This window comes from Desmodus rotundus, chromosome 7 (genome assembly GCF_022682495.2).
Source record: "Desmodus rotundus isolate HL8 chromosome 7, HLdesRot8A.1, whole genome shotgun sequence".
In the NCBI taxonomy this organism is placed as follows: Eukaryota; Metazoa; Chordata; class Mammalia; order Chiroptera; family Phyllostomidae; genus Desmodus; species Desmodus rotundus.
Window position 1 is genome coordinate 8,894,213 of NC_071393.1, and position 12,961 is coordinate 8,907,173.

The window sequence follows — 12,961 nt, forward strand, 5'->3', positions numbered from 1 at the left end:
ACTCAGGGTTGTCACCGCAGGGCTGTGTGTTTCGCTGGTTTGCCCTCATGCAGACCCAACCTTGCTGGGTCTGGCTGCCCCCTTTCTGGCTTTCAGCAAAGCCGGCACTCGCGAGCCAGTGGGGCATGTGTTCGTGCAGAGACGGGCCCACAAGTCTCTGAAGACTGGGGACCCACGGCACTCCCCAGCTGCCTCAGAAGGAGCTCTCCAGAGAGTGGGGTGACGCTGACACCTCGAAACAGAGGAAAGCTTCTCGACAGATTTTGACATTCAGAAAGTAGCTGGTAAGCCCTGTGTCCCCAGGGGTGAGGGACTGCCGGGCTCCTGATGAGGCGGTAGGAGTGGGGAGGGGGATTTCAATGGAAGTCATCTGACTACCTGAATGCTTTTGTCAGAAAGAGGCTGGAGAGAGGGGCAGCGGGCTAAAAAGAGCGAAGAACACCACACGGAAATCTCATTTCCCCCAGCCCTGAGACCCCCTGTGCACCCACTAAGGACTGGACTGATGCTTCATCAGTATCTGGAAGTAGACGTTCTGCCCTCAAGCAGGGCACAGTTCCACCCTGACCCCTCAGGAGAGCAAATCAGGCAGGCAAGGGATACAGATGCTGAATACGAAGGGAAAGCGAGAGAGCTTGCTTCAGTCCTGAAGTTCTGCAGGGAGAACAGAGAAGCAGCAGCGTCTCCAGTCATTTCACCAGGGTAGCATTTTCACATAAGAGGATTATCATGAATGCTGTCGACTTTCAATCTGCCCCTCAGGTCGGAAAGAAGACGACTGTACTTTTTGTGAATTTGCTCAGGCTGGGAAACGTTGCCGAGCCCCGTGGCCATGGAGCTAACAGGAGGGAATGGGACTGCTTCCTGAGCCCTGGGACGCAAACGTGACTGAGCGCCGAGGCCTCTGCTCCTTCCTTACCCCTGTGTTTCTGAGAGGCACTTGGGACACGGAGTCTCGGACAACAGAGGAAAGGATGATCTCACAGGCTGGTGGATTAGAACTCTCAGACTGCGCTGAGGATTTGCTGATGCAGGAGCGAATGGAAATCCCAGCACCGCTGGGCTCTACGTGTGCTCCCAGGAGCTCCCAAGTGGAAAGCTACTTGGCTGCCTTACCCTCAGGAAGACTCAGTCATTCCCCCCTTCCCCCAGGACCCTTTCTCCTTCTCCAAGTACTTGGAATTGTCATTTTAGATCAGCCCTAAGGCAAGTCCTCACCACCTTTCCCCCATTGCTCTAGACTGAATGTGTCTCCCCAAAATTTATATGTGGAAACCTAAGCCCCAAGGTGACAATATGAAGAGGTAGGGCCTTTGGGAGGTGATGAGGTCATGAATGAGGGATCGGCGCCCTTGTATGAGAGACTCCAGAGAGCTCCCTTGCCCCTCCCACCATGTGAGGATACAGCAAGAAGACTGTCTCTGAAGCAGGAGGCAGGCTCGTACTAGACACTGAATCTGCTGATACCTTGATCTTGCGCTTCCCAGCTTCCAGAACTATGAGAAATAAATGTCTGCTGCTTATAAGCCTCCGGTCAGTGTTATTGGGTTGTAGTAGCCCAAACAGACTGGTATTAATCATTTCACCATGATGCCCTGCAAAGGTGACCAGTGGTCCTATTAATCATGTCTGCCCTGTGCCCAGTACTGAGGCCCACTCCTCGGGCTTGAAGTTCAAGATTATGTTTTACAAGCTATCACTGTCTAACCCAGGGGGACAGCATGAAAGGAAATGGCCAGAGTCCTGCTGTTGCTTGGATTTCAGCAGGACTTTCTGGGCCCTTCTGGTGGAGTCAAGGTCTCCTCTGCTTCTTCTCTAACCTAATGCGGACACCATAGGGAGTGTGGGGGCTGTGGCAAACCAGAGAGCCCAGGCCCAGTCTAGAGGGGCAGCTGCTATGTGGTCCAGGAGATTATTGCCCCACAAGAATAGAGGCTCGATGTGGTTAGACAGTCCAAATTCTTAAGAGAGGTTGTAAATATGATATTTATACAAAACTTTGAAATATTGGCAATAAATTCTAAGTTCAAATAGAAATTGTCTCTTGGGATAAGACAGTGTGGCTCTAACCAATCCTGTCTGCAGCCTGGCTCTGGCCCGATGCTGCTGCCTCTTTCTGTCCTTTGTCTTGGGAGGGTTTGCATTAGGGCATCACCTCTTTATTTTCATGGGAGAAAGAAAATATAAAGAAAATTTTAATTTGTTCACTTAATCATGAATGCATCAGAGTCCCCTCATGCTCACGATGTGACCTTGATTTTTGAAGCAGCATGACAAGAAGCTACAGTTGTCCTCCAAACATTCCCAGAAGGCCCTCCAAGAGGTAGAGTAATCGGCCGGGAGCATGAGTCTGACCTGCAGAATCCCTCATGCTCCTATCTTCCTGGCCAGCCATCAGCAGCTATGAAAGGAAAGCAATCCCCATTGGGGCTCTGCAATGTCCCACCTTCCCCTGCAAAGCTACGTAGAGAGGTTTTGAGTCATTGCTTAGATGAGCTGGTGGTGAGAGGTGCCATAGATCAGGCACCAGGAGAAAGAGCTTGGCACCCCAGCCTGGGCCACCCAAGGCTTGGGGCAGGTGTTGGGAAAGAAGAAGATGACCTGCTGAGCAACCTGGACCACCTCCCTGTCATGACCTCCCACTGCTTCTTAGTCCACCTGTACTTTGCTGCTGCACAGAGGAGGGGAGGGAGAGCCACACACCTCACTAGGGCGGCACCGATCTGGTCCGTCACCTGCCTTGGCAGGGGGGAAAAATGGTGCTGCTGTTCTCCAGCCAAATCTAGCTGCTCTTGGAACTGAATCTGCTCAGCTGCCAGACTACACCCCGGCAAATGGCAGAGACTGAAAAGTTCGATAATACGCGGAGCTGGCAAGGCTGTGGGGAAACAATCTCCTACCCAGCTGGTAGGGTTGGCACGACCTTCACGACGAGCCCTTTCTCAATGTCTGCCCAAAGAACAAGTGAGCGTGACCTTTGACCCAACAATTCCACTTCTAGGGATTGATTTTATTAAAAAGCCTGCCCATGTGCCAAATAAGGTATTTATACTATGTCGCTCTTTACTGGAATGTCATAGCAAAGTATTGGCAATGACCTAAGTGTGTCCATTTCGGAGGGCTGTCTCAATGAATAGAGCAGAGCCATGCAGTGGGAAACTAGGCAGCCGTCTACTAATTAGGACTAATCTCCAAGATACACTGACAAGTGAACAAGCAAGGTACAAAACAATATGTATAATGGACTTTCATTTATGTAAAAAGTGTGAAAACAATGTGTGTGTGTGTATTTGTCTACGCTACAAGAACCACAACAAGAATAATAAATGTTGCTTGCCTATTGGGAGACAGAAACTGTGTGGCTGGGATTAGGGGAGAGAGAAAAACTTTTCACCATGTATATTTTATGTCTTTTAAATTCAGAACCATGTGAGTGCCTTTAATGTAGAAGCAGAATTAAAACTTGAGAAATGGTAAGCTCACAAAGAAAACAAAACAAACCAAAGCCAAAGTCCACATCCCAAGCAGGTGCTCCTGGCCTCAGCCCCAATACCCCCACTGCTGGTACCGCCCACTCACCTGCTCCTTCTCGGAATACGGGTTGTTGAGGACCACAGGCACGTTGCCCTTCCCCCACAGGTCACTGAAGACACGGTCATTCTCCACGCCGAGGGGCAGAGGTTTGTGAGACTTGTCGTCCAGATTTCTGCAAGGCAAGGTCGGGGAGAGGTGAGGATAGCATGATGTCAGCTTTCCCCACCAGCTGGTTGCCCTGGTCCGGAATTCCTGAGTCAATCCAGAACCTCCACCGTTCACCCATGTGACTCTGTGAGGAGCCAGAGAGCAGTGGGTGCCCAGCCTGCCACTTCACAGGATGGGCAGCAACAGGTGGGAAGGCAGCCCCCTTGTCAAACTCAAAGGTGAGCTCATCCAAGTTGGCACCGATGGCTGGCACACATCCATCTTTGTGGAAATGCAATTCAGGGTGGCCATGGCAAGGATTTTGTTCCTCCTTACGCCCTCCCTCATAGATCTAGGAATACAGGAATCACGTCTCCTAGCTGAACCCAATGCAGAATCCCTGGACAAAGTAATGGCCTCCAGACTTCCTTAGGTAAGAAGCAGGAGGCAGGAGGAATAGGGGAGGGAACAAGTCCTGCGGGCCAGGTTGGCGAGGCATCCCAATGCTAAGGCATTGATAACAGGACTAAGGATGCCGGCCCAGAATAAACAGGAATGATTCTGAAAATAAGGGGAACACAGAAACCAATAATAATAATTTTAATCATGATAGCTAATGTTTACTGAGCACTTTACATACGTTTTGTTCATTTAATCTTTGTGACAACCCTATTAGATATGAGTATCAATCACCATTTTACAGATGGCAGAGGTGACAAAAGCTGAATTGCTCAAGGTCACAGTACCCCAGCCCGCTCTTCATATCCATTCTGAAGTGGAGGCGCTGGTCATTACCATCATCTGTCATCATCATCATCATTGTTATCATCACCACCATCGTCACCATCGTCACCACCAGCACAATCAACACCACCCAACTGCTCTGTATTCGAAGCACAACCATCGTTGTCGCCAGTGTTACCAGCATCCTCGTTGTCACGTCAGATCCGCCATAATTACTCTCATCATTACCCCACCACCATCATCACCAGCACCACCCACCTCCTCCATCTTGACCATCATTAGTCATCATCAATGAGGAAACAGAGGCTCAGAGAGGTTAATCGCTAGCCCAAGAAACATACCCAGAGATGGCAGAGTTAGGGTTCAAACCCAGGCTTGTTCCTGCCTCTCGAGCCTGACTTCTTAACCACACAGCTCTCCTGGCTCCCAGGCTTAGCACTTGAATAGGTTCGGGAGGAGGCTCTCTCAGCCATCCTCTAAAGTGGTGAGAAATCAGGGCTGGGAGGGGACAGACTGCGCATCAAAATCCAGACCTGTTCTTCCTCCCCTGAGTGCTGCCCTCCTGCTTCCCGACAACCTGCTGCTTTTCAAGCCTCCCACCCAGCTTTACTCCGACTATGGCATCTGTCTGCTCCCCAGCTTTGGACACTGTAGCCTGCTCTGGGGCCCATCTTGGTTTTGGTCCCAGGCATACGGGCTGGCCCGTGTCTAGCCCTCTGTTCTATGTTCCCAGCTCTGGGGACTTCTGGTCCTGGCTCCATAATTCACCCAGACCCGCAATCTGGTGCCGACAGCTATTCGGGATGAATCAGAAGCCAGGGCCCCAGTGAGTGCATGGCCCTGAGCCCCCGCTCCAGCTGCTTACTCGGGTCCAAGCAGACCCGTCCTCCTTGGTGTATTTTGCACAGTTCTGGTGGCCCACGTCAAAGCCCCTTCCGGTCTCCCACTTGGAGAGGGCTGCAATTGTCAGAGAGAACACACTGTTTTACCCCCTTTAAAATGTCACCAAAGCACATGGGGGCTGGTTCTTGATTACAGAACCCAAGTCAATGGGTTACCTACATGGTGATAAACAGAGGAACTGTCTGTTGAGAGGGCTCCTCGAAATACCCCCTTCAGCTCCCTCCCAGCTCTGAAACTCCTGCTTCCATGACACCACATGACCAAAAACGGGGATTCAGCAGGGAAGGGATGAGGTTGATATTGTCTGAGCATCTGTAATGTACCAGGAACTCGCACGGAAGTTATTCCATTTCAGCTCAACAGAGATGAAAAGCTCAACTTTACAGACATGAAAACTGAGCCCAGAGAGGCTGGGTAAGTTTGCCACGTACGCACAAAGCAGAGCCGGGACTTAAAACCAGGCCTGGCTGATGCTCAGCCTGGATCCTTCCTCTTTTAAAAAACAGAGATAGGAAAAGCACATCAGGATGCTCACGCTAAGTCAGAGGCTAAAGAGCAAGTAATCTAACATCTCTCGCAGAACGAGGTCAGTTGACAAAAATTACAGGGTACAATTACCTAGGCAACTCGGAAATGGCTCGCATGGCTTGCCTTGTGTGAGTCTCCGGGGAGAGAGCCGCTTTTATCATCCTCCTTTAAAAAAAGACTTTAACAACTTTGTTTAAATAATGCTTTTGAAGTGTTTTGTCAACAAGAACTTATTTAAGAGTCCCATGTGATTGGCAGGGGAAGAATATTTTTAATATGGCACCGGGGAAACTAGCAGGTTGAGCTATTTTACTTCTATTCACTCAGGGGCAAAATTAGCAGTAGACTTAGGTAGATTCCCACCCTCCAGCCTGTCAGGGACGAGCAGGTGGGAGGGAAATCTGCCCTGGGACCTGTCTGCCCAATGGGTTTGTCTGGCGGTGCCGCCAGAGGGTTACGAGCACTGACAATGGATGAAACCGAGTTCAACGCTCGGCTTTGCTGGTTGTAAGCTGTGCAACTTGGGGTATTTTGGATACTTAACCTTTCTAATTCTCAGTCTGTTCATCTCTAAAACAGGGTTAATAATAATGCCTGGTTTGCGGGGGTGCGGTGACGGGGAAATGAGGTCAGGCTTACAGCGCTCAGCGACGTGGTGCCTACGATCCTTACTCCTACACCGCATTTGCTTACCGGGGGATCAGACAGAAAGAGAGGAAGGGAAGTGCTACTTCTGCGTGAAACAGTGAAGATTCCTCTAAGCCAGCGCGGGCTAGCAGGACTGCCAGCCACACGGCCACGTTCTTCCTCTGGGCTGTCTGGTATTACAGCCACTGGTCACATGTGGCCACTGAGCACTTGAAGCATGGCTAGTGTCAGCGAGGAACTGAGCGTTTAGTCCTGTTTCGCCGTGACTAAGCTTAAAACGCTCCACGTGGCTAGTGGCTGTAGCAGTGGACAGTGCCGCTTCAAGTCTTCACGTCTCTGAAGACTGGGAAATGAAGGCATGCAGGGCTCCTCCCTGGGAAGGGGGCGTCTTCCCTGGGGGTTGGGGAACAGAGGTAGGGACGTCTGCACTCAGACCCCTTCTGTCATGTCTTGTTCCTGGAGCCCAAGAATTTGGGGATTCTCTGCTTCCCTTCCAGACTCCCGCCTCTCATCATCCTCTGCCCTGATATTTACTCTGTCTCCCACCTGGCAAGTATTTTCTGTGCTTGCTGGCAATGACCAAACCAAAACCATTTTTCTTTCACTTTGCTAGCTGGGTGATCATACCCAAGCCAAGAGGCGGCGGTCTAGCATCTCTAAACCTTCTGAGAATCTTTGCCAAATCCTTCCAACCGAGGCTTCCTGGGAGCCAGGACCCTCTGACCTCTGACACAGCAGCGGTAGGTGGGGGGCGGCTCTGGGCCTGATTCCACAGGAAGTTTGTGCAAGTGTTGGTTGGCCCAGTGCTGACCCCGAAGGCCCAGGACGGGGAACAGGTGGGCCAGGCCTGTGTGCACCATGCACTGTGCAGCCTGCAAGTGGGGGCCGCTGGCTCTGGCCCAACCAGGCAAGGAGGCCGCCGAGGAGCAGCTGGTCCTGGCAGGAAGCCCTGCCTGCATCTCTCAGCAGACGCCACACTCTCTCTGAACCCCCCTTCTCGCCCTCCACACTCCAACAGTCTTTGGTTTCTGCCTCCACCTGGCTGCGGATGCTGGGAGCTGAGTTAAAGCAGAAAGATTTGGGGACTGTGGAAACCGGGTCCAGAGGTATGTGCAAAGCTTTTCTCCAAGATTTCATCATGCTAGAAAAGAAAACTGTCTTCATAAAGAGAAAAGTATGCCATTGAGAGAATTCCACGGTGAAAGCTGTGGCGTGAGGTGAGGGCTCTGGGGTCAGGAAGAGTTGTGACTCCTCTAAGACTCCTGTCATACCAGCTGCACAGGGTCTCAAACTCCAGTGTCCGGAGGGCCCCAGCTAGGGGGTTGGGCTAAGTCTGAACCCTGGGACACTGGAGAGCCCAGGACAGCCCCGGGCCAGCTCCTGAGGCTGGTTGTCTTACTAGGAGGCAGACTTTGTGCTAATAACTCATGATATTTTCTTTCCTTTTTTTTTTTTTGAAAGTCTAGAAGTCAGTTTTAACGTGAAATCTCTGGAATCTTCTACTTTGCCACAATTTCGCTTTTTCAGAAAACTCTGCAGGCCAAACAGAACTCGTGGGAGAATTGTGTGTGACCTGTGACCTAAAGGGATGTTGGAGTTCCTCCCCCTGGAGCACTAAGCTGGGGAAGTCAAATGGACCAGGAAACCTTCCAGGTGTGGCTTGACCACAGCGGACTGGTCAGTTGCTGGCCTGTGATGAGATTGGTCACCATTGACTTTCAGTTGGAACCTGGTTGTCCTGGAAGGATTCTTAGGGCTCATCTGGTCCCAATACCATTTTTGCAAATGAGGGAACTAAGGCTCAAGAGGCCAAGGGGCTTTCCTAAGGCATGTAGCTGGCGAGTGGCAAAGGGCAGAGGCTAGAAGCAAGGTCACTACAATAGTGAGACCTCACACTGATGCTGATGGCCCTGGCCATGATATTGTTCAATGGGACCTTCCTGGAAGAGAGTGGCCCCAAAGTCATCAGGTCCTCGTCCCTGGGACCCATATACATCACTTCACATGGAAAAAGGGGGTTTGCAGGCGTGTTTAGGGATTTTGAAAATGGGGAGATTATCCGGGATCGTGTGGTGGGCTCTAAACGCAGTCATAAGTGTGCCTGTAAGAGAAGGCCGAGGGCGCGTCCCTACAGAAGAGGAAGGCTGTGTGATGCTGGGAGCGAGATGCTGGCTTTGACGATCGAGGCAAGGGTCACGAGCCAAGAAAGGCAAGCAATGCAGCTCTGGAAGCTGGAAAGGCAAGGAAACCGATTCTTTTCTAGAGTCCCCAGACATGATCCCTCCGGAACTGTGCACAGAAAATAAGCCTGTGTTGTTTTAAGCCACCAAGTTCGTGGTTTTTGTTGCAGAATCCATCGGAAACTGACACAATGAGTGGATGGTGACAGAGACGGGTGGCATGGTGGCTGGAGAGCTGATGACCCCTGTCCCTGTGTCTGACCTCACTGCCTGCCATTCTACCCCTACTACTACATTCCAGACCCAGAGGCTATCCTTCCATTTGGGGAACATCCCAACCCCATTCCTGCCCCGGCACCTTTGACCCTGCTCTGCCCTCTGCCAGGAACACCCTCCCCTGGACTTCTCATGTTCTGTACCTTCTGGCCTCAGTATACATGTGGCCTCTTCAGAAAGGCCTTCTCCCAGCCCTCCAAGCTAATGTCTCTACAACCCCAAGCTACCTCTCTTCAAATCACTGTTATATTTCCTTCATAGCAAGTGTCACAGCCTAAAAGGATTGTGTCAATTTGCTTATTATTCATTTTTTAAACCTATGATCTGACTCCCCAGTGGCAGAGGTTCATCAGTGGATCCCCAGTTCCGAGGCAGAAGAGATGCTCGAACCACGTTTGCTGAATGAAAGATGGTGAGAGGCCCCTTGATGACGTGCAGTTTGGGGTGTTTGTGGGCCTACTCCATAGCCTTTTTCCAGAATGAGAGGGTGGATGCCCATGTAACAAGATGACAGAGACACAGATGGAAAGAGGGCACCAGGCAAGAGTAATAACTATAAATAGGGTCTCTGTCCCCTACCCAGGAAAAGACGGACTGGGGAAGCCACTCACGCTCGAATGGCCACGGTGAGAATGAAGGGCTGTGCTGAGATTCAGTGTAAAGGCAACGGCACCGGGTTCAATCCCTCAGCTGAAAATGTCATGTGTTCAAGGCTACGAGGTGCATCAAGTGCGGCAGGGAGAGCTCCTCTGACACAGACAGGCCTGGAACCCACGTGGTCATCGGCTGGTCTAGGTCAGGTCTCCGGTGGTGGCGTCTTTGCCAGATGGCACCCCAGGGCCTCAGTTTCCCTGGGTTTGGACTCTGAGCAAATATTTTGATGTCCTCAGAACCCTGATGGCTAGTTGTTCACAGGTCAAGTGAACTGTGGCCAACAGTGCCAGCTCCAAAGTCAGGAGAGGTCAAGAGCATGGGCTTGCAGTCAAGTCCTGGCTTTGTTGGTCGCTAGCTGTGTGACCTGGGATGAGTAACTGTACCTCTCTGAGCCTTGGTTTCCACATCAGGAAAACAGGGAGCTATGGGGAGCAAATGGATTACTTGATGTAAAGATCTTGGCGTGGGGATAGGCCCCCCAGAGTGCTCTGTGGAGGTTGAACAGAATGATGACAAAAGTCAGGCATTTGCAACAACCTAGATGGATTGAGGGCATTCTGCAAAGTTGGAGGAAGAAAGACAAATACCGTATGATTTCAGTTATATGTGATGTCTCAAAAACAAACTCACTGATGTGGAGAACAGATTGGTGGTTACCAGAGGGGGAGGGGGAGGGGAAGGGCAAAATGGCAAAGGGGATCAGTTCTGTGATGGCAGATGGGAACTAGACATACAATGGCGAACACTAGGAAGTGTACACACATGCTATATGTTATATACCTGAAATACGTATAATCTTGTACAGCGATTTTACCACAATAAAAAACACCTGCCAAAAACCAAAAGCGAAATTCAGGCTTGTCACAGAGGCGTCCTCCGAACCTCCCATCATGCTGATTCTCTAGGGTCAAAATTGACTTCCGCCCCTCTGGCCACATTCTGTTGCCTGGTTTCTCTTTAACTCGTTGTGGGATTTCTAGGCAGAACCAGGGCAGTGCCGTGGGACCCTGGACAAGATGCCTCCCCTCTCTGAGCTTCACTTCGCTCATCTACGAAAGGGGACTAAAACCACACGCCCTACTTAGGGGGCCTCATTCATGCAAGGAGGTAAGCTGTAAGTAACTGAATGCCCCACAAGCAGAGGAGAAGTTATTGGAGCACAGGGTGAAGCTGACCGGCTGGTCCAGATGGATGCTGGACCGGAGATCTTGGCCCTGTTAGAACGCTCCTTCAGGGCAGCAAGCTGATAACCTGGATATCCCCTGACATGTAGCATCTTAAAGTGACCGTTCCCAAGTGCAGGAGGTCCCGGATTTCTCTTCTCGCACTCACATGCTGCCACCACCTGGCAGGGCCACCTCCCCCCTGGGATGAAGGGATGAGGCTGAGGTAAGGGCCAGCACCCCAAACAACAGGACGAGGGATGCTCCATGAGGGAAAGGGACTAGATGGAGCAGACTAAGTCTGTCCGAAAGGAAAGGTGAACGGAAGGAAGGGAATGAGACCAAGAGAACAGAAGGTCAGGGGCACTGCTAAGAAGCCGCCTCTGCTCAGACCCCAGAACTCACAGACCAGTACGTGTGACCTGGATATGGGGCTCCAGGCCTGGCGGGCAGCCCACCTCATTGTCACCTGCTTATCCAGCACCCAGGATGCCAGTTCTGACCCCACCTCTAAAACGCGTCCTGGATGGAGAGGCCACCCCTGGGAGGGCCCCTAATTTCTAGGCAGCCACATGCTCCAAGGGGCCTGAATTCTACCCGGCCTGACAGCCCTGAGAGCGACCGCGAAGACATTCTGTTTCTGCATTTCCCTTTCCTGACTCGGGACGGCAATTTTTAGTGAGGCACTTATATTTCAGCGAGGCAGTTTGGCAGTTTGTGGGGGGCACTTATGGTTGTCACAGTAGGAGAGAGGTGGCATCTGGGGTCATGAATATTCTGTAACACCAAGGACACTCCCACACAAGGAAGAAGTATTCTGACTGCCACACAACCTTTGGACGTTCATATATGTAAAAAAAAAAAAAAAAAAAAAAAAAAAGCTTAAATTTCTGAGCCACAATTCCAATTCACTCTTAGATATGTATATAAGGCTTTAAAATATATACCGAATTTTCCATGCATGGCACTATTGCAATGAAATCAAAGACAGACAGGGCATCGCTTTATTGGAAGCTATTCACCATTTCAGAAAATCATGTCACCAAGGCGACGACTCGGCTGGCGACATCCGAGTTGCTAACACAACACACCTGTGTCAATCTGCCTGCGACACGGTTGTGTCTGCAGCGATTCTATGTTTAGGTGCAAACATCTGACCATTCCAGCGGAGTCATGCCTGAGCCCTGAGACATTAAAGTATAGGTTCTTTTTATCATAACTTACTTTTAGGCTCTGTCTCTTTTATTTTATAGTTAGGGCATTATAGTGATTTTTTAAAAATGTAAAGTGTGTATCGGTTATATGATCCATGAATTGGCTTCTGTTAGTGAAGGGGGCATTTAAAAATAATTATTTAAAAATGGGGGGGGGCCTCTGAGTCCAGCATGGGTGTGAGCCATTGAGCCTGGGGAACACATGCTGCTATTAAACGTTCCTCATCCTCAGAACCATCCACATTAGCGGGTTTCACAGAGCCCTGTACTTGCCCTCTGTAGCTTTCTCCCAAATCTTATCTCCTCCACAACAGTTGTTTCTCTAATGCTGCTGGTCAAACAATCGCTCCGCGTGCAAGGTTGACAGAATAACTAGAGGGAGGGCTGCGATGGATCAAGGTGGGCTCGGCACTTGGGTGCATCCACCCAGGCTGCTAAACCAGGTCGGGCTGTGCATGAGACTGGTGTGCCCCTCCCTCATCTTCGGGGAACAAACGCTGCTTCCCTGAGATGATGCTGTGAGAGGCTGCTCAGGGCTGGCTGATAAAAGGGCTCCCGTTAGAGTCCTTCATGTTTGACGATCTCACAATTTCTGGTGGCGGGGGGGGCCCACACCTGAGTCTCCCTCCATAGAGGGGACAGATAAGAAGGGTCTGCCTGGCCTCACCCTGGTAGCAAGGGGGGCCAAGGGGTCAGTGCTAGAGTGAAGATGAGAGTGGGGGAGAAGAGAAAAACTCTCTCTCTCCTACCTCCTGACCTGCTATTCTCCGACCACCTGGCCCACCTCCTCCCCAGAGAAGGAACTAGAATAACCCACTGTGTTGCCAGCTCTCCTCCCCATAGAATAAAAAATGCCAATGTGGCAAGCACAGAGGGGCTAGCACCCAGTTCTTCAAGTTCTACCCTCTGCTCCCTCTGAATCCAAGCAGGACCCCCATTTGGGGAATTGGTGCCAATTCTCTCCCTTGAT

General features: G+C 50.9%; 1 protein-coding gene across 5 annotated transcripts in view; it reads right to left on the reverse strand.

The window, feature by feature from the left end:
- NOS1 (nitric oxide synthase 1) overlaps positions 1-12,961 on the reverse strand; it is a 155,240-nt gene that overhangs the window by 62,816 nt on the left and 79,463 nt on the right. For all 5 annotated transcript variants that reach the window (XM_045200819.2, XM_045200817.2, XM_045200818.2 and 2 more), the window contains exon 3: positions 3,580-3,706. In XM_045200819.2, coding sequence (XP_045056754.1) covers positions 3,580-3,706 — 127 coding nt within the window. The remainder of the gene's footprint in view (positions 1-3,579; positions 3,707-12,961) is intronic.